Source organism: Rhipicephalus microplus, unplaced genomic scaffold (genome assembly GCF_043290135.1).
Source record: "Rhipicephalus microplus isolate Deutch F79 unplaced genomic scaffold, USDA_Rmic scaffold_42, whole genome shotgun sequence".
Lineage (NCBI taxonomy): Eukaryota > Metazoa > Arthropoda > Arachnida > Ixodida > Ixodidae > Rhipicephalus > Rhipicephalus microplus.
Genome location: NW_027464615.1, coordinates 3,151,593 through 3,174,001, shown reverse-complemented (window position 1 = coordinate 3,174,001; position 22,409 = coordinate 3,151,593). Strand labels below are relative to the sequence as shown.

Below are 22,409 nucleotides of genomic sequence, written 5' to 3'. Positions count from 1 at the left end.
TGGTAGTATTTGTACTAGCCTTTATACAGGAGGTTTCAAGAAATATGTCGAAAGCCCCGCCACGGTGGTCTAGTGGCTAAGATACTCGGCTACTAACCCGCAGGTCACGGGATCGAATACCGGCTGCGGCGGCTGCATCTCCGAAGGAGACAGAAATGTTGTAGGCCCGTGTGCTCAGATTGGGGCGCACGTTAAAGAACTCCAGGTGGCAGAAATTTCCGGAGCCCTCCACTATGGCGTCTCTCATAATCATATGGTGGTTTTGGGACTTTAACCCTGCATATCGATCAGAAGTGTATCCAAGGTTGTGTAAAAATCAGCAAAAACTGCTATTTGCATGCTGTCTTTACAGTTGCTTTTTTGTGGCGGCAGTCACCTTAAGAAGGTTGAAAACGTAATATGGAATTGTAATTAGGAATGGTAATTAACTTATTATTTGTGTAGTTCAACACTCAGGTTAAAGAAAGAATTGAAGTCTTTGATACGAAAACCCCATTGGCACCTTCGGATTGCAGAAAGCGACCAGTAGGAATAACAACGAAGTGATGCGAGTCTTCTAAATCCTGCAACTAAACCAAAACCAATGGACCGAAAAGCTTGGCAAGCCCACGACTACAATAACGTCAATGTTCAAAACAGTGGTCACAAAAGTGCAGTTCTTTCTCGTTTGATAGCAAATGTGCGTAATGCATGCTGTAGTTGTGAAAGCAGCCCGCACACCCACACAATGAAGTTGGTTGATGGTTGATATAACAACGCTCTCTCGTTTGAGTGGCGCTCTTTCGCATTTCGGTTTCGTTTAGGCGCAGTCTTGAGAAGAATTTTATTATTTCGCAGTTATTGCTACAGACCGGGCCGCTTTTCCGAAATCTCAAACAGCAATCGGTTCTTCGCATGAAGGAGTTCAGTTCTCCTTCATGAAGTATTTTATTTCAAACCTAACTTTATTATGTAAAAAGTTCATTATCTTAGGTTTTCTAATTACGATTAGAAATGATATATTGAACTTTCTGAAGATGCCTGCCCCCACACGAAAAAGCAACAGTGAAGACATCGATGAAATAGCACATTTGCCTGATATTTAAGTATATTGGACACATTTATTAAAACACCCTGTATATCAACGCACTCGAAATATTAAACGATGTCTGTAACGCACGTTGCACTTTCGTGTTATACCGATTCTTATGACAAATTCACCAGCCGTGTTCTTTTGTCAGCGCTGTCAACACAGTGTTCTCATTCTTGACATTGTGATTCAACGTGACAGCACAGCCCAGATTCTTTTCATTCATTGCCAAACAGCGCAAGTATAGTTTAAACCAGCAAGTAAACGACGAATTTTTTTTCATTCATTGTAAATATTCAGTTTAAGTAATCGTTTTGGCCAAGCTATCGTGATGAAGAATGGGAACTTGCACTGCGCATAACGTTTATTGGTTCACTGCTGTGTTTATAGAACATTGTTGACATTCACCTTTGTAAAAATTTAGCACATGTACCAAGACATGGCTATGTTTATGTTGTTGATTACTGTGCTGTCAATTTTGTGGCTCTAAGCAAAATCTCATTTCAACCTTGGCGAGCCTGTAGACAGGTTTTGTTATTCAGCGTTGTAACAGTGGAGTTTAGCGTTACCTTAAGATATTCGCTCATACAATCTTTGTCTACGCTTCCAACCATCGACGTTTTCACACGAAGTTCCATGTACATGCCTGAAAAAAAATTTAATGCCTCATGAAGTTTATTAGAATCATCACATAGAATATACTCTTACTTGTTTCACACGAACAGCAATTTTTCTCAATTCAATGATACTGAACACCTTCTATAGAATATCTGCAAACATTCAGATACATTTCGGCCCAGCATGCTGTGTTTTAACCATCGCTTTCGTTTTACCGCCGGTTGCTTACATTTACTGCACGCAAGTTCGTTAAGTTTACGAACTGTAATTGTAAATGCGGACCACTGTGCATTTCTCTATTTGGCTACGTGGGCATGTTTTGAGCAGCGTGTATTTTCTGCACGAGGCAATCACTCAGCTACAAACTCTATGACATGCCACTCTATACAGACAAAGGCACGTGTATCAAACGTAAGTGTAACACGCTGTTTACAAAACTATTTCATCAAAGTTGATTGTCCGCTAGTTTGTTTTTTCTGTCATTTTTAAATAACTAGCGAAGAGAGTTTTTTTAGGTTCTCATCGGGTTCTGTGGGTTGAATGAGCACTATGAAAAAATGAGAAAATTTTATTACACTAAGCTAGGCTTTACTATTCTGTATAACCATGCGCTACAGGCGCGACTACACTATACACATATAGTGGCACATTTTCTAAATGTATTTGAGGCTGTTTTCGTGAAACGTCTCATCGGCATTATTGAGGATATCATTTTACAGCACACTCCAATAATGGTATTACTTTCATGCTAAGGCAAACTACTTCAACCAAGACTTCCATCCGAGTCTGTTTTTCGTTTTTTTTTCAGTAAGCGTTGACTGTATAGCCTCAGGAATCGGCAGTGCATTGTTTCTCCTCTCATCTCAGCACCTCATTTACGTCACCGCAGAATGGCTGTGCCAAAACATAGAAGCAAACAACGCCACAAAGCGCGTAATGGTGATTTACGCGCACCACCATTGAAGAGTTAGCTCACTTCAAATGTTTTTATGGATGTTTTCAGCGCATACGCCAACCATGTCGGTGACATCTTCGATCTTCTTGGGGTATTTGTAAAAAGCTCTACGCTGTGGTTTTTATATTCGCATGTCATTCTTGCACAGGTACTCAAATAGAAGTTTTTGAATACATCACCGGAAGCAACAAGCTCTGCAACAGAATCAGTCAACAAAGAACAACGTGTCTACAATTCGGACCCTAGTGCAGCCATCCGACTGAGAAGTCCGAGATGCATGGCCATCTAATCGACTCCAACGGCCTTTTTTGTAGATGAACTTTTCAAGGCACTCGACAAAGAAGGTTGAGAAAAGCGAGTGTAGTTTTTCTTCCTTTCTAGTAGTTTCAACGTGCTATAAGCGTGAACATGAGCTACCAACGTAACCAAGCTTACACGCTTCAAAGTTATTTTCATAAACACTGTGGTTTTGCTTCACAAAATGACGCTCATTCTCAAATGCTGCTACAATTTTCAATTACACTCCCACTGCCTACAAATAGCACTAGCCGCTCGATTGGTTGACATTATACTGTTTAGGTGCACTGTCATCGGGATGTGTTGGAGAGAAATAACCGACGTCAAAGGACAAAGAATAAGGTCGCTTCTATGTTGGTGATGGCAGACTTGGTCAAGTGAGGGTTTCGGAAGGGAGAAAGTTCGATGGTTTAAGCGGGCTAATTGCTTGAGCTCACGAAAAGTTACACCCACTCCTTCGAGTATCCCGAATAGAGCCAGTCTGGGCCGGCCATATCAAACCTGGCACCAATATATTAGTGGTCTCATTTCTGTTGCTTCCTGAAGGTACCAGCAACACCGAAATACACAATAAATGGTAAGAAATTTACGAATATATGACCCCGGCAAATATCAATGTCATGGAAACTCCAGTGATTTGAAGTGCGTGGCTGAAATAGCGTCTGTAACGTGGTTATTCAGAAAATAAGACGCAATGCCCGGCGCTCGCCCTTCAAGGTTGGGAATGTCGCTAGCTGAGCTGACCGCGTGTGACCCAGACCTCCAGTCGTGGAAGCTCTTCTGGTTCTGAAGACTCGCATTTCTGATTCGCCCTGTTTTTGGGTCAGGTGTTCGGCCGGCAAGTGCTCGTTCTGTTGAGGCTCAGCCAGATTCTCGCCCTATCCTTGTCTGGGCAGACGCATGGAGTCAATGTCACCGCCTCTCCTAGCACCGGGCCTTCTTTCTGATTGCTACCTGGACCTACCAACAGCGTCCTCGTGGGGCTGACGTGCTGTCCACGTGCCACTGTGTCTACATTATGCCGCTGGACCGTACAAAATTTACAACAGGCTAAATGTACTCAATTGCGTGTGAATCTGTAACGTGTTCATAAATTTCCTTGTGTGCTCCTTATGTTTCAGCGCAAGCAGCACGAATACAAGATGGAAGGTACGGATGCATGGTGCTACAAGCAGCTATATGTACAGAAGAAAGAGCAATGACGTCAAAATCACCTTCGCACCAAAACATCGATTCAGGGCGACAGCGTCACAATCCCCGCGACAAGAACGCTATTTTCTTTTGAGACAGCAAAGCAGATCGGAAGCTCAAACACTTTTTTCTTGCCTTAATTTTGAACTGGTGTACAGCTTGCTTAATAATGTGATCTGATTTTTTTTGCGATTACACAAGTTTCATGAAAAACGGCCTTATAGCAACAGCACTCACATTGTGCAGCTAGAACACCAGTAGTTTTTAGTTTGCTAACGTTGTTAGAACGTCCTATGTTCACATTACCGCGTCTGTATCCTCACGGCGTCGTCCTTGTGTTTCACAGGGTTCAAGTCACGTCATCATCACACCTACTTAGTTATCTAAAGCCCATGCCATTTACAACATTCTCTGTATAAGTGTACGTAAGCTATTGTATAAGCAACACCTAGTACGTGACAAGGTAGGTTGAGAACACCTTAGTGGGATACATCCATTATTAGGAGGGCCTTAAAAAGTAAAACTTCAAACAAAATATTGCAGTGTCTCCAGGTAACTTAGTTTACGTTCTAAAATTCTATCTTTATACCTTGTAGAGCTTTCGAGCTTCGAATAATAGATAAAAAAGAGAGAGCGCATTAGGACCTTGTTTGCATCGCCTTCTCAAATGTTAGCCTGGTTTTGCTTAACAGTGGACACCAATACATGCCGCGGAAAAAGGGACGTCTGTCAACTTGTGAACTGGCCCTTTCGTCCACTGTTTTGGCACGTACAGTTGCGAAGTGTCTATTAATACATAATAATTTGTTTTGTGGGAGAGGTATGCCCACTGTGCCTTCAAAAGGGGAAATGCACACCAGTGCAGCTGAACACACGCATGTTCATATTCATAATTAGCAAATTTATTGAGATTAGTATCAGGGTGTCTTCAAAACAAACCACAATTGATATGTTTTCACAGCTGCTACGATCCCGCGCTGCTGCAACAAAATACTGCATATATGAACAAGCTTTTGCGCACTATATAAAGATCATATAGTGTTTCTTTAAATCAATTTACCTTGGACGTGCTTCTGGGCAGAGAGGAATGATTCCCTCACACAAGCACTCTGTCTTTCACTCGAGCCAAGGTTATAATCAAAGCCTAGTGTACAGCTACACTATAGAACTACAAGCCTTTAGAAAGCCATGTCATGCAGCGCAGTTTCTCAAATCAAACTTAACCGCTTTTTGGCGCTGGGTTCCCAGCCATCCTACTGTCATCTGTAACTTAAAAGCTGTTACACATACAAAAAAGACCTCAATACTGAGGCTTCGCGCTAATATATTGGCCGCAAAGGAACTATATTCATACCCTTTGCGCATGACGTTTCCCGTCGGTTGAAAAAAAGTTGGCTGAACAGTTAGCATGGAAGAATGATTTCAGCGCCGGCGAAGCTATAGCGGCTTTGCTAAGCAGACCCTACCCTATAACCGTGCACCACTAATCAACCAATCACTACACATTGTGTGTGTCTTGTGTTGAGGGGTTAATTACTCAATAAAACTCTTGTCGTAAGAGGTGCGTAGGACTAAAGGGGTGCTCCCTTCTTGAAAAAACAAAAGAGCACCAATACAATGTGCTAAAAGCAATCCAGGAGCACCTTAGAATATAATGGCACCACTGTGGAGAGAGAAATAATTGAAAAGAGACAGAGACGTTAACCTGGTATACTAACTGGTCGGCTTCCCAGTGCAGAGATGGGGAAAAGGGTAGAAAAGAGAGTAGATGGAAAAATGAAACATAGCAAGAAAAAATGCGCATGTAAAACATGCAGGATCTTTTGATCGGAGTCTTTTAAAAAGAACGGTTGAACGCAAAAAGTGCAGCAGTGCCTTCACAGTCTTCTTCTCTGACGTAAGGTTCTATCGGCGGCACAGGAGCCCTCCTTTAGGAGTCAGGCTGTTCAGTCGATCGAGTGTATTGCCGTGCGACTGTCTCTAGGAGCAGTACGGTGTGCATTCGCACGGAATATGCTAAGTTTTTTCGACATTGCCACAATTATTGCAACTGTGGATTGTGTCTGTTCATGTTCGGCTAAGTTAGATGATAGTGTAGCCTTGAATAAGTACTCGTAAGAAACTAAGTGATAAATTGTAAAAGCACATTTTATATCACGGGTTTCAATTGTGTTCAATCATTTTCAATAGTTTCCAAATCATGCTCACGTCCGGACATGCACAAGACACAATTTGATGCAGTTCAACGAACCTTCAAAAGTGTGGTAAACAAACATACATTTGCAGAAGTTTATGCCACTCCAGAACAGGATCAAAAGTCTTTACAACACTACGCACTTTGCCTGCCTCTCCTCGGAAAACAGATTTTTTTGAGCGAGGTGGCTCAGCATGTCTGAATTGTGTGCTCCTCCATAGTGAAAAAAAGGCGCAATAAAGAGAATAAATCATATGGCACATTATTGTTAAGGGTCTTTTTGAATTGTAGGAGCATAACACAAAGAGCTGTAATAGAAATTTTTTTTGATCGCTCTCTTAAGAATGTTGCGGAAATGACACGCAGCACAGTGGTGAATAAAACAATGCTCGATGATTTGAGGCTCGTTGCAAAGTCTGCAATATAGAGACCAGGACAGACGCATGGAGTCAACAAAGAAGGTACATGTACAGGACATGTATATATATATTTTTTCATCAAGCCGCGTCTTTACAGGTATTGTGGAGGTGTGTAGCTTAAATAAAAATGTTTTTGCTGCTGGCGGTAGACACGTCTTGTGCCAACGAACTAAAACCTCTTGAACAGGTCGAGATCCATATTGCTGTCGGTAAACAGGTTCAGGAAAAGGGGTGCTGATAAGCGCAGCAGTAAGTGTCATTCTATCTACACTGTATACATATTCTAAAGTGAATATGGCTTTATAAACTACATGGCCTCAACAATCTCTTTCAAGAAACCCCACAATTGCGAGATTTCAGCCACTCTTGTCGTGACAAAAAGGGAGGGGTAAGCAAGTTAGTTCGGGGTAACAGCTAAACGAAACGGGTGACACACACATTTAAGATAAAAAAATCACACCAGGAGTTGTCGTAAAAACAAATGCACAAGACTAAGCATCCTCCCCTCCTTCTGAAGCGGAAGAAAAATGTTGTCTCTTCGTATGGCTTCCCATGAAGAACTCCAAATGAAGCAGCCAAATATCTTGTGAAATGCCTTGATATGCATGCGAGAGCCATGCAATACTTGTAGTGTGTAGACAAGCTTTGGTGCAAGAAAGACGTTGTGTACTTTAGCTCTCGAAAGAGCGGTAAGATCACGTTCCTTGCAAGTTAACACCATTCGACGAATGGTGGTTACTGATTAAGTGATTTGTGGAGTTTAACGTCTCAAAACCACCGTATGATTATGAGAGACGGCGTAGTGGAGGGCTCCAGAAATTTTGACCACCTGGGGTTTTTTTAACATGCACCCAAATCTGAGTACACGGGCCTAAAACATTTCCGCCTCCATCGAAATTTCGGCCGCCACAGCTGGGATTTCATCCCACAACCTGCGGGTCAGCAGCTGAGTACCTTAGCCACTAGACCACCATTGCGGGGCTGGATGGTGGTTATGGCAGAGGTCCGATGAGGGCCACTATTACGGTGGTTATCAAGATGCACATAAAAATAACGAGCTGGAGCTTCATTGCCACGAATATTTGCAAAAACCGATGAGTTAGTGTCCATGTGTCCAGCCAGAATCCTCTGGTTTCATAAAAATTTAAATTAGCTAGAAAATTTCACAAAAAACGTGTAGTAGTGTTTACTGTTTCCTGAATACTCTTTTAATCCATACAGAGGAAGATAATTTCATCTGCCTAGGCTAGGGCTTTGATTTCCTCGGCTTCATAACTATTTCGTGTAATAGCCCAATTAAGCAGTAAACTTAAACAAAGTGGTTCAAAGTGTACTGCAAAAAGTAATGGCTAAAGTAGACACCCCTGACGCACTGATGAATTTACCTCTAATATACCTGAAAGCTTGCGATTCACAATTAATTCTGTTATGCACTGTTTATACCATAGTGATACGCTCTTGTACAGCATATCTTCTAACTGAACATTTCTGAGCAGTCAAACCAATAAGTCATGTTGCAGCTCATCAAAAGCCTCAGCAAGGTCAATATGACAAAGACCTACCTGATTCATACTATCGTCAATGCACTGAAGGACTTAACGCGCTCCATGATTATTCGTCTGTATGAAGCGACCTCTGATTCTACATGTTTGACGGGTGCCTACAGATTTAGTATTCACTGTTTTCGACCTGTTCTCAAGGGCTGCCGCAGCCGAGCACCTTATAATCAATGTTACATAAAATAGGCTATATCCCGTTATCCTTTTTAAAACGTCACTGTCGGTACTTTTCGCGATGAAAGTAGTGTGGTTCTATTTAAAGAAAGGAGAAAGTTCCCCAAGTTCATAGGCTTTTCTAAAAAGTGTCTCGAGAAAAGGAATGCGAAGTTCTTTATATGTTTTGTAAAATTCCACGCTAAGGCTGTCTGGGCCTGCAGGTTTGTTTCTTTGTAAAGTTATGAGTGTAATCTCAATTCATTTCTTAGTTATGAGTCTAATAATAGTGACCCGATAATCTTCCTGTGAACATAGCAATAAAGCAATAAATCTTAAAGCTTTTTCTTCATAGTCATCTGTAACCTCAGCCGTGGTGAACAGGCTTTTGTAATGATCTTTAAATGCGACTGGTATTTGCTGTGCCCCCAAGAGCTCTTTTTAGACGAATCACACGAGAATGAATTATTGTTCCTCTGTATGCTTCTGTATCATATTTATGTATTTGTGTTCGAACTATATTTATATCTCGGCTCTTGGCTTTGAAAAGCATGTAACGTATTAGGTAAATCACGAGGGTAACGTTTTTTTATTTTCTTTCTTTTGTGCTCGCTCACATGAGACACTAATGCCAAACATGAATTCTTAGGCCTACCATTGAAAAACAAGCTGACCTTCATACCGAGCATCAAGTATTCAAAAGCAAAATGCGTAAAAGTCACGATTGTTCTAAATGTGTTGTAACGTTCAACGTGGGGCAGTGACAGGCAGTGTCTCATGAATTTGTATATAAGCCTCAATCGCATCCACTTAAACTATGGGGCCATTGTTAATCAGTCTGCTACTCAAAGTGCTTTGAAGATGCTGGACCCTGTGCACCAATTGGGCATCCACCTTTTTACGGGTGATTTTCGCACTAGCCCAGTGGAAAGCCTGTCTGTAGAATCGAATGAGTGATCACTCCACTTAAAGAGATGTTACATATCCTTTGTGTACTACCTCAAAGGGAACGCAGACAAAAAAGAGCCCTCTCATTTCACAATTAATGATCGGTCTTATTCTGCCTTGTTTCATAGCCGTCCTTCGTTGAGGCAGCTCTACTCACTTCGTGTGAGAGGCCTCTTTGAGGAAACAGACGCTCTAGTGGCTAAGGTACTCGGCTGCTGACCCGCAGGGCGCGGGTTCGAATCCCGGCTACGGTGGCTGCATTTCCGATGGAGGCGGAAATGTTGTAGGCCCGTGTACTCAGATTTGGGTGCACGTTAAAGAACCCCAGGTGGTCTAAATTTCCGGAGCCCTCCACTACGGCGTCTCTCATAATCATGTAGTGGTTTTGGGACGTTAAACCCCACATATCAATCAATCAATCAATCAATGAGGAAACAGACGCGCCACTTCAAGAACGCTGTTTGATGGCTTCTGCTGCATATCTGCCGCCGTGGCAGTGGCAGCTTATAGACTGTCACATCTATTTTGTGGAAGTCACAAAGCGTGCGCTTGTTTCACACATCCACACATATTTTTATGAAGTCCCACACAAATACAGTTGTCCCGAATTCTACACCGATGCCTCAAAGACGAACACTTCTGTCTCGCACACCGTAGCCAGCCCAGCTTTTTCAGGTGCCGGTACTTTTCATGCTAACACAAGCATCTTTATTGCAGACGCTCATGTGATACTTGCGGCCGGTAAACACTTTAAACAAATAAAACTACAAAATGCAGTAATATACACACATTCCGTAAGCGTAGTAAAAGCCTTTAAAATCTTGAAAAAACAAAAGAAATTGTGTTCTTGTATCCTTTTACTCGAACCTATGCACAGTATACTGACTCAAACAGCATGTCTTAGTTTGCTGGGGGCCAGGACACCGCGAGATAGAAATAAACGAATTGGTGGACCACTTGGCTGCATCTGCCACGCCAACCAATGCCAATACGACATTGGCGATCCTTGCGTTGGACCTGAAACTACTCCTCAAACGAAAGCTCAGGGCTTTTCGGCAGCACATATAAAATACACACACACAAATAAACTGAATGTTACAAAGCCGCAACTCGGTCAGTGGCCAGCAGTATCTAAGTCACGCCGCACACAAGTTACACTACCACGGCTAAGGATAGGACACACATACACGTCACACTCATACCTTTTGTCTGATAACGATCCACCATTCTTTGAGATGTGGTGGAGCACGAACAGTGCTTCACATTTTAATTGAATGTAAAGAATTACACACCCTTAGGAACAAGTCTTGCCATTACGGTACCAACAACAAATACCATTCCACCCTGCACTGTTCATCGGAAGGGAACCACATTTCGAACTCGAGTCATTGCTGTCATTTTTAAGACAGGTGCAAGTTTTTTTTGAAGTGATTTACCCAGGAAACTTGTAGCATGACCTCTGAAGAGAGGTCACTGCTGTGGTTATTACAAAAAACAGCTCATGCCTCCCGACCCTTGTATACAAGGGCGTTCAAGAAACATTTGTGCTAATGCCACTTGTCACCTTAGCTTCATTATCACAATCCCTCGCCACCAATTTTCACCAGACACCTTTGACATCAGTGTTATAATTTTATTACTGCTATGTTTTACCCACCACAATGCGTGAAACTCTAAGGCCCTTATACAGCCACCTTCCATAAACATTGCCCACAACCCTTGTCTCAAAAATTGCCGCTCTGTGGCCATCATATGGCCCTTGTGCCATAAAGCATCACACATAAGCATCATATTTTTCTTTGAACATTCCCTATTGAGCAGATGTTAGCAAATGCCGATATTGAGTTATCGCTAATAGCAATAATTTGACCATTTCAACAAAACATTCCTCATAAATAAGCCGTATGTTTAGCTTCCATATTTCCCTATTAGGCACAATCAAGCGGAGTATTCTAGGGCCCCATGAAGCGGGCACTCAAAAATGGTCTGTGAAAATAATATGCTTGTCATCATAGCTGTGAACGTGTGACCTTGGACATGTGTAGGCATAACACGATCGAGCTAAGCATGACAGACGCCCTGTAAATGCGTAAACCTTAATGAGGTGGGTGCATGCTCACTCACATATATCAGATTATGGTTATTATTTATTTGTTTCAATAAAGCAGCGCGTGCATAGCAACGCCTTTTTAAGTATAATTTATCTATAGAGTCACAAATGCAATTGAAATCTTCTAACATAATCAAATATCTATGAGTGTTTGGCAACGAAGCTAAGGACAAAACGTAAGTATTCCTTTCATTAACTTTTGAGGGAGCATATACACAAACAAATCTCCAATTTTCATAAAGAAAAGAGAAGTCGCAGTTAATATAACAGCCTTCCCCATCAATATGCAGTGACACCAAAGTGCGGCCCCGCTGCTTTCTAGCTAATAAAAAGCATCCAGCGGAAGCAGCACGTGCGTGGCTACTGTACAGATTGTAGTCTGCAAAAGTTTCCAGTGCATAGCTGAAATCTCGATCCGATGAAATCTGTTTCTTGCACTGCAACAACCTCAACGTCATGTCGCCTAGGCCCGCGGTTTAACTGCAGCTGATGCCTTCCATTTCTTAAGCCACGTACGTTCAGTTTCGCTACACATAGAGGAAAGGTAAGCAAAGTAGGCGTTTTGCTTACTTGAAGCTTTTGTTGATCCCCTTTTTCCACTGGCAAGTCTGTGGCTTTAACTCCCTTGCACTGTTTTGTGGCACCTTTTGAGTACGCTGGCACATGCGGTGCGTTCCTCTAAACATTTCCAAAGGACACAACACGCTGTCCACATGAAGACGCGTGTCTTGCTGCAGGTGACGCTGCCACTCTTCCTTCGTCACTATCCGTTGCAGGGAATCTCTTTGCCTGGCAGCTATCCATTGCCTCTTTTACAACTTCTTTATCAGAGGGATTTTCTGGATTTTTTTTCGAGCCACGTTCAATGACAGAGTCTTCTTCCCGAGTATCGTCTATTGTGCTTTTAGCAGTGCCGTCTTCACTGCTTGGCATGCGCTCCATGGCCAAGTGTTCATTATTTTTGATGGCACCCACTGCTTCTCCAGAAGCATCAAAGACCTCTGTTACGTCTATTAGATTGTCTGGATGAGGCTTTTCTGCTCTAGAGTGGCCTGAACGCAGCCTGATTGCATAAGTTGACACGAAAGCATCCGACAGGTGACCGAAGCGAAGGCACTGCAAGCACCTCGGTGTTTTGCACTGCCAACGATGGTATCCCACTTGCTTGCAACGGAGGCAGAGCAGAGGCCTACCAGGAATAAGCACTAGACACTGGTAATCAAAGATGGCCATATTGTGTGGCATTGGGCTGACAGTGACGGCATCCTTGAGCTCTGAAGCCACATTCCGGTTTGTTGTCATTCATTGCTCCACACCGGCATATCTCCATGTCTCTTTCTCTCTATGGACTTCACGAGGACATAAGCTTGACACGCCTCTTCTACCCGTGTAGTTTCCAAGTGATGTGGAAGCTATAGTAGCTTTTGCCTAATACCTTTGGTTTCCAGATCTATGCCCATGCATTTACGCCGTTTCACATGAAGCTCGCCGCGGGCAACAAATTTCGGCTTCGCAATCGAATTTGTGCAGGTAACCATCCATACGTGGCTCACTTGATACTGTCGTACACCTACTACGTCTGCAGTTTTGATTGGTATGTTGGGGTTAACGTCACAAAACCACCATATTGATATGCGAGACGCTGTGGTGAAGGGCTCCGGAAATTTCGACCACCTAGGGTTTTTTAACGTGCACCCCAATCTGAGCACACGGGTCTACAACATTAGTCAGCACTTCAAGCAGTAGTCAGCAGTAGTCAGCGCTTCAAGCTGAATGTCATGGAACTCTGGGGCGTGGTATGCTCTACCACTCAAATCCGCATGGAGGAAAACGAGATTGGAACGTTCTTATTGGTTGGTAGACACGGCAGTAAGATCTTGTAGCTTTGTCTTTCATCAGGAAACGGGGTCGATAATCATAGGCTGGTGGTCGGTACGCTATTCCCAGAAGAGGGCGTTAATACCACTTAAACACTTTTTTTAAACAGCGGAAGAACAAGCAGTCGTCGCACAATGCGAATAGCGTAACGACTGGGTCGTATAATGCTCATACCAATTACAAAAGCTCGTTTTTTGAGCTAAAAACTAGCGCATATTCACTTTAGGCATAGTTCTTTATAGTCGTCAGCCACTGCATGAACAATTGGCACAAAATCTCTCGCGATAGTTTGGCGGATACCACGCTTCTCAGAAGAATGACAAAAATAGGATAGCGAATGCTCACCTACTGCCTTACAATTTTTATTATTAATGCTGTAGTAGGGACCAAGCATCTGTGCTGGCACAGTTACGTAATCAGTGTTTAGAAAGGCATGAGATTGTCACGGTTTGAGGAGATACGTGAGAATAACGACGATAAAGTGCTGAGGGCAATGTTCACGGACTGCAGCAGCGCTTTACGCATCTGCTTGTCATTATATTCATCGCGTATACTTTATTTCACATAACGTCATTAGTGGAAGGTGTGGGGTACAACTCGCTACACAGCCTTAGGAGCTGGATCTTCGCAGTGAACGGCACAATGCAGCTACCACGACGATTGACCAGGCTACTCAAGATCAACAAGATTCGTCAGCCCCGCTGCTGATAGATGTGGTACGACTTCGTGACCCAGGCCCATTCAACGGCACAAGTGGCATTAATGTCGATGACAGGCTGGTTCTGTATGAGCGTGTCAGCAGCAGCAACCATTGACATCAGATGCTTATGTTGGCGAACATCATGTTCTACTTGCATGGCACGGCAAAAGTCTGGCACGAGATGCGTCAAGAAAAGTTAACCAGCTGGGACGTCTGTAAGCAGAAATTACGCTTTTTATTTAGGAAACTCATTGGACGACAAGTGGCTGCAAAGAAAGAGCTTGCGACTCGTGCGTGCTCAGACATCCACAGAGCCGTACATCGCGGACATCTTGGACGTGTTGGCTTTGTGCCGCAAGGTCGACAAGGACATGCTTGAGGAGGACAAAGTCGTACACATCCTAAAAGAAACTGTGTATGACGCGTTCAATTTCCTGCTGTGGAAAGACTGCTCGACGGTAGGTAGAGTCGCTCATCGAATCAAGTCGTCGCTTCGAACAGGCGAAAAGTAGTCGCATCGTTCACCGTTTCGACCACCTTTTTAACACTGGAACTACGTCCTCCAGCGAAAATTTGCCCACACAACATCAACCACCAGCGCCGGAAAACTTCACCAGAAACGTCTGTAGAGAACTCGAGGATATGGCACCCGCTACGTCTATTGTCAGTGCTCCAGGACACAACCTCGCTGCTGTTTCAAAAATAAAGGCCGTGGTTTGCCAAGAGATCGCGAATATGAGCATTTCGCCACCTCAACAAAATGCCCCTGCTACTTCCAGCTCGGCTCCTCCAGTCGTTGTGGCTGCTACTCTGATTACCCCCTGACCCGCGTAGCAACCTTCTTGCAGTTCTAGTTGATGATTTAGCTGTAAGTGCTCTTATTGATACTGGTGCAGAAATATCTGTGATAAGCTAAGACCTCCACCGACGCCTCTAAAAAGTGTTGACGCCTGCAAATGCACCTACTGTTCATACAGCGGATGGAAGTACTCCTTATGTGCTTGGAATGTGCACTGCGCGATTAACGATCTCTAAGCATTAAACTTCAGTCCCGTTTGCTGTACTGGAAAATTGCCCTCATGAACTCAACCTTTGACTCGACTTTCTGACTTCGCACACTACGCTCATTGACTGTTCTGAAAGTCTCCTTCGGCTCGAACTCCCATCCTTCTCGGAGACTGTCCCTATCAGCCCACCTCATCTACGCTCTCTCAATTTCCTCTAACTTCCACCGCAAGCCCCAGTCCAATTCCAACTCTCGCCACCCCCTCCAGTACCCGATGGTGGCTATGTTGCTGCCGCAATTTCTGACGTGTCCATGACATGTAATGTCACGCTCCCCAACACGGTGGTTACCGTTAAAAACAACCGAACTTCATTTCCAGTCCTCCATTTCGGCTTCTTGGCGCAAGGAAGTCCCCACGGCATGTCACTTGCGCATCTGACACCACTGGTAGACCACACAGTTACCGCTCTAACGAATGATTCTTCACCCAATGTTTCGTCAACGTCGCTCTCATCACGTTTTTGTTTCGACCTTTCCCGAAAATGATATCCGACAAGCTCACATCTGAACAAGTCTCTGCTCTCTCGGCCGCGTTCTCGCTCCTTATCAGGACATTTTTGACTTCGGCACCCGTAATTTGGACCATTTATTCGTGGTAACCCAACGCATCGGTACCGGTGATGCTCGACCCATTCGCCGACAGCCCTACCGTGTGTCAGCCTCGGAGCGTGCTATTATACAGCAGAAAGTAGATAAAATGCTTCACAAGTCATCTCCCCCATTCTTCCTTCATAAGTCACTCATCTAGTCCCTGCTCCCCATCCGTTGTACTTGTTGAAAAAAGGACAATAGCGGGAGATTCTGTGTTGACTACTGCCATCTCAACCATATTACCAAGGAACTTGTCTATCCTCTACCGCGCGTTGATGATGCACTAGATTATCTACATGGTGCCAAATATTTCTCTTCAAAAGACCTTCGCTCAGCCTACTGGCAGATCGCTGAGGACGACAAAGATAGAGATAAGACGGCCTTCGTGACTCCTGTTGAACTTTATCAGTTCAAAACGATGTCTTTTGGATTATGTATTGCCCCCACGAGGTTTGAGTGCATGATGGGCTCTTTCCTTCGAGGCATGAAGTGGAGCACCTGCATGTGATATCTTGACGATTTCATTGTTTTTTTCGACTACTTTCGCAAGCCATCTTACCGTCTGTCCACAGTGTTTGATGTTTCTCGACGTGCCAACCTGCAACTTAACTTGTCCAAATGGCACCTTGGGTAACACCAAATCTGCGTACTCGGCCATCTTGTTAACGCTGCGAGACTACAACCAGACCCTGCGAAAGTCCGAGCACTTCGTGACTTCCCCACATGCCGCTGAGCCAAGGACGTCCGAAGTTTTCTGGGACTGTGCTCCTACTTTCGTTATATTGTCGAGAATTTCGCTGAAGTAGCCCGCCTTCTAACCTGCCTCCACGAGTGCTTAGCTCTAATGTGAGCCATTGCGAAATTGCGACCATACCTGTGTGGAAGACAATTCGGGTTTATTACGTACCACCATGGGCTTTACTGGCTCTCCTCACTCAAAGACTCTATGGAACGCCGTGGTTGCTTGGTCGCTGGGGGTGGCGCTAACAAGAGTACAGTTTTTTCATATCCTATAAATCCGGACCAATTCACAAGGATGCCGACTGCTTGTCCCGTTACCCAGTCGATCCCCCTGAGATGATGGAAGGTGGACAAGAAGCCCTCGTTCTCTCAAATACAGCCTTCACCAACATAGCTGCGGAACAACGCCGCGACACCTCTTTGCGTCGTATTGTCAATGGTCTGCGACCACTCACCCTGACTTCTCTTTACAGAAGTTCGTTCTTCACAACGACATCTCGCACCGCTACAACACCCGCCCAGATGGTGCTGAGCTTTAGCGCGTTGTTCCTGCACATCTTCGCTGAGACGTTTTGGCCCAGCTTCATGATGCACCTACCGCTTGGCACCTAGAGGGGTCACGCACGTATGACCGCGTTCGCCGACGATTATTTTGACCTGACCTCTACCGTTCTGTGCGACAGTACGTTGCGGCGTGCGACCTCTGCCAGTGCCGCAAAACACTTGCACTGGGACCTGCTGGTACCCTCCAGCCCATTGAAAAACCAGATGAGCCATTTTTCCGAGTCAGCCATGACCTTCTAGAACCTTTTACAGCGTCAGCTACTGGTAATAAGTGGATTCCCATTGCTACCAACTATGCAACGTGGTAGGCCATTACACGACCTCTCCCCACCAGTAGCGTTACTGACGTAGCCGATTTCATTCTTTATGCCATCATTCTGCGTCAAGGTGCTCCTCGTCAGTTGATCACTGACCGTGGCCGCTGTTTTCTATCTAAACTAGATGACGAGCTCTTGTGATCTTGCTTTACCCAGCACAAGTTCACTACAGCGTGCCATCCACAAACCAATGGCCTCACCAAACGCCTCAAACGTACCCTGACAAATATGTTAGCGATGTAGGTCTCCAAGGAGCACAAAGATTGAGACATCCACTTACCTTTTATTACCCTCGCATACAACTCTTCAAGTCATGATACAGCTAAATTTTCATTTCACCTTTTAAATGCAAAGCATTTGTTAGCGAACTTCGGCAACTTTGAGCGTATTCATTTATCTATCTAGCCGCTTACGTTTGGGTGCACTCGTGGTAACCCCCTTAACTTGGTGTGAACCAAAATTAGCAGGGAAGGGTAAGAAGGTTTGAAGAATATGACGCGCTAGTGAAGATATGAATAATGTCACAATCCTGTCGCGTACGTCATCAAACACTTCCCGCAAGAGAATAGCACATAGTTAGCGGCGGGCATGTGGCGCTTGTTTTCGGTTATGTGTCACAGGTGATTGATACTTAGTATCTACCCGTGAAAGACGTGAACGCGCTTGGGCAATTCTAACGCACGGTTAAGAAATACCCGACATTGGTAGCGTTCACCCGACGAATGCGAAGAATGAATGTTAGAGTCCCAGCTGTAATTGATCCCAAGCATTCTGCGTGGCAATGAAAGATTTTACCACAGAGCTACGCCAGGTCCCAGAAAAGTTCTCAAATATATGCTAATCCCCGCGGCACACCGATAGTGGTTGCAATGCTGCCTTCGTATATTTATAAACATTACGTATGTACACCTTGGATACAGCCGTCACGTCGGGTTAGCGCCTATTGTGGTTAGTTGCCATGCGCTGAAGTTGATTTATGTAACAGTGTCCGGGGCCAGGATCGTCGAGAGAATGAGCACTTCATATCAGCTTTTGGTGTTGCTAATACGCATGTTCTAGTTGGCATTGTTGGGCAAGTGTAAACAACTGGTTTTATAAAAATCTGCAACTCATGAACATATGTCTGTGCGTGCAACCATTGTACAAATCTCTAGCGTAACTTCATGACATTGCGCTCAATGAAAAATTGCAACATGGTCACCTTTCCTGCGCATGCTTCGCATAACGTCGATTCTCAAGTATGTGGGATCTGTCGATTTTTTACCTACTTTTCGGTTAGGACCCGCCTTTACCAAAAAATACCCTGCTCCATTCTGATACTTCATCGACTGCCTATGCTCGTGAATCCCCAGCCCGTGCTGACATCGCCCGTCAAGTCGCGTGACATCGTTTATGTGCCTCGCAGCCTAACCAAAAAAGTGCTTATGATCGCCGGCACCACTACGTATAGTACTCCCCGGGGTCAATAGTTTGGGTGTGGTTACCATCACGACGTGTCGGTCTCTGCGAAAAACTCATGTCCTGTTACGTTGGCCTTTACCGCGTCATACACGAGATCACCAGCGTGACCTATGAGATTGCTCCACTCCATACCCCGTCAGCAACAGCTTCAGTACCAACCGATATAGTGCACGTCTCGCGACTTAAATCATAATACTCTCGCTCCGAGGATTGATTGCACCGGGATGGTGCTTCTGCCGCCAGTGGGTAATGTCAGGGGCTGATTAGATAGCTGAGAATGACGACGAGGAAGTGCTGAGGGGAACGTGCACGGACTGCAGTAGCGTTGTACGCATTTGCTCACCAATATACTCATCGCGTATACTTTATTCTCCGTTACAATATTTATGCTGTAGTGGGCATCAAGCAAGTTTGCTTGGAGCAGTTACCCGAATGAGTGTTAAGAAGAGGTTCTGGAAGGCCGCTCCTCTAGGTTTCGCTGTGACTGTGCTGCGCCTGCTGCGGAGGCCTGGGGTTTTTTTTTAGCTTTGTGCACTAGACTCATTCAGGCGTGGCGACGAGTCATCGGGCTGTCAAGCCAGGCTTTCACTATATCTGGAAATAGCGTTGAAACCAATACGATGAGTTAGTTGGTTTTAAGTCATGAGAAAATATTTTTGGAGGTCGTCTCTCATGAAGAACTACGACAATTTTTGCTTCGTTATTTTTAAATTCATGGTGGTGTTGCACTCGGCGTACTTCACAAGGAACTACACATTGCTAGTTATGCTTACTTAGGCTAATTAAACGTTTCAAGAAACGACCCGAACCAGGCACTTGAACCGGCCCCACCACAACCGCTATGTAACAGAACGACCCATGCTCAATGGAGCAAGGAAAGAGACCCTAAATTGTCGTTTCCGCTGCGAGTGCCATTACCCCTTCAGACCGAGCGACTATAGAAAGGCCACCTTATAACGGCTGGCCAGGCATGCGCACACCAGCAGGCGCCACGTCGCTAGATTGCACTTGGATGAATTCTGCCACAAAGTTTCTGTATACGCTCCCTATCGGAGGACAGTCGCACATAGTTCCGCCACCTTGCCTGGCTAGCAACCATAGTTATGCGTCGAAGCCACACTCTGTTATAGCAACAACTTGCCTGTCACTGACAGACGAGGTGTGTCGCCGATCGCAAGGCGACGTGCCTGCCATGTCGATGACCGGCGACAAAAGAAGGAAGAACTGTTTTGCGGACTATGCCAATGGGAGTTGCAGCGTTGGCAATAAACCACTATCACCCACCCAACCCCTTATCACTAGTTAGCACGCCAGTGGCGATGTACTCGGCTCTCAATCGTGTCTCATGTGGTTTCAGACTATTAAAGACCATGTATCAAGGAATAAAAAATTCAGTTCGTGTTGCCACTACGTTGCGTCAGTGCAGTGGCGACGACGATGGGATCGAGGCCGCCGGAGTTTGACGAGGCAGCGTACAGCTGGGATGCTTACCGGGTGCATCTCGAGGCCTACTTTGAAGGCAATGATATCACGGACTCCTCAAAGCGTCGGGCACTCTTGGTAGCCTCATTCAGTGACAGCGTGGTTCGAGCCATTCAGGGACGATGCCCGTCGACGCCCGTGAACAGCCTAACGTACGAAGACATCTCAAAGGGGTTGGAAGAATACTACAAGCTGCAAGTGAACGAGACTGTGGCAAGTCACGCATGTTTTGTGTGGAGGCAAGGAGACAACGAGACGGCCAAAGATTTTGTCGCCGACTTGCGACGTCTTGCAAAAGACTGCAACTTCGGCAGCTTTTTGGACAGAATGTTACGAGACAAGATAGTGTGCGGCATACGGGATGATGAAGCCAGGCGGTTTCTGCTGACCCAAATTAAGCTGACTGTGCAGGAAGCTGAGGAATTCGCCAAGTCGTCAGAAACAGCTGACCATAGCGTCCGGTCCATGAAAGATGTAATTGGCGAGAACGACACGGGTAGCGTGCACCTGGTTCAAAGGCGTCGTAGAAGCGGACAAAAAAGAGGCAGCGGGTACGACACAGGCGCACCGTGGCAGTCGTGCTGGAGGCGTGGCACCAACCACTCAGAACACGAATGTCATCATGTCGGAAAGGTGTGCCACAAGTGCGGCACTAAATGATACTTGGATAGGATGTGCCAGCGCAGGCGCAGTGGCCGGCAGGGATCGCACGCGCTCTGAGAGCTCTCGGGCGGAGAGGACATTAGGGAGAAAATGCTTTTCGCCCTATATGCCCAGAACAACGTTCACCAGCTAGATACACGCCCCATCGAATGGAGCCTTGTCTGGCAGCAGGACACTGCGGATGCTGATCTACACTGGTTCATCAGTTAGCATGATTTCAGAAAAAGTCTTCAGGAAAAACCGTAATTGGTGGCCAAGACTAGAATAAACGCCACTTCGGCTATCCTGCTTCCTCGGTCAACTTCCAGTGGTCGGCAGAGTCGTCATGAGCGTCGAATACGACAAGACACGAGTGAATAGTTCGCTTGTTGTAGTGGAGTGTGATGGTCCACTATTGTGCGGCCGAAACACCATTCAGGCTTTCCGTGAAGCGGGTGTGTCACTTTTAGAAGAAAGGGCTCTTCCGAGCTTCTACGCGCTGCAGTCGGAAGTTGACTTAAAAGGGCTGCTGGAAGAGTTCTCAGACCTATTTCAAGATCGGTTGAGTTGTTACAAAGGTCCGCCTATCAAGCTGTACAAGAAAGAAGGGGTCATGCCTCAGTTTTTGAAGGCCCGCCCGGTGCCCTTCGCGCTTCGCAAAGCATTCTCGGCAGAAATCGAGAGCCTCGTGCAGCAAGGTGTCCTAACTCTGGTGAGTGTTTCCGAATGGGCTGCTCCCATCGTACCAGTGAAGAAAAAAATGGAGACATTAGATTGCGCGGTGATTTGAAGCTCACCGTAAATCCGGCCACTCACCTGGAACAATACCCTTTCCCTAAGGTGGATGATATTTTTGCTGCGCTTTACGGGGGAGAAGTCTTCACTACACTGCATTTGAGCAATGCCTATAACCAGCTCCCGCTCGATGAAGAAGCGAAGACGATGACTGTCATCAATACGCACCAAGGCTTGTACTCGTACAACCGCCTAGCCTTCGGCATCTCGTAAGCTCCCGCATTGTTCCAGTGGCGCATTGAGTCATTATTCCGGGACTTGCCAAGGGTACGTGTATACCTAGACGACATCATAATCGCCAAGAAAGAACGGGACGCTGGCACACTTCAAGTTTTCAAGAGACTTTGTGACAATGGCCTCCAACTGAACAAAGCTAAATGTCAGTTTCGTGAAAAAAAATGCAGTTTCTCGGGCAAAAGATTGATGCAACCGGCCTTCACCCACTGCGGGACAACCTCGAAACCGTAAAGCTGCTCCAAGGCCAGTATCGGTAAGCCAACTCGTCATTTCTGGGGCTTATAACCTATTACTCAAAAATTTTGCCGAATTTGGCCACGACCTTGGCTCCGCTCTATCGCTCACAGGGCAAGGGAAAATGCTGGCATAGGGGAAAAAGAGCATCAAAGAGCTTTCGAAGGAGCGAAGCGCGCCTTGTTAAA

The 22,409-nt window shown here is 45.3% G+C and overlaps 1 protein-coding gene across 1 annotated transcript in view; it reads right to left on the bottom strand.

Moving 5' to 3' along the window:
- Window positions 1–1,415: 1,415 nt before the first annotated feature.
- Window positions 1,416–22,409, bottom strand: part of LOC119167337 (uncharacterized) — a 73,750-nt gene continuing 52,756 nt past the window's right edge. The window contains exon 5 of the mRNA XM_037418801.2: window positions 1,416–1,715. Coding sequence (XP_037274698.1) covers window positions 1,573–1,715 — 143 coding nt within the window. The 3' untranslated portion in view covers window positions 1,416–1,572. The remainder of the gene's footprint in view (window positions 1,716–22,409) is intronic.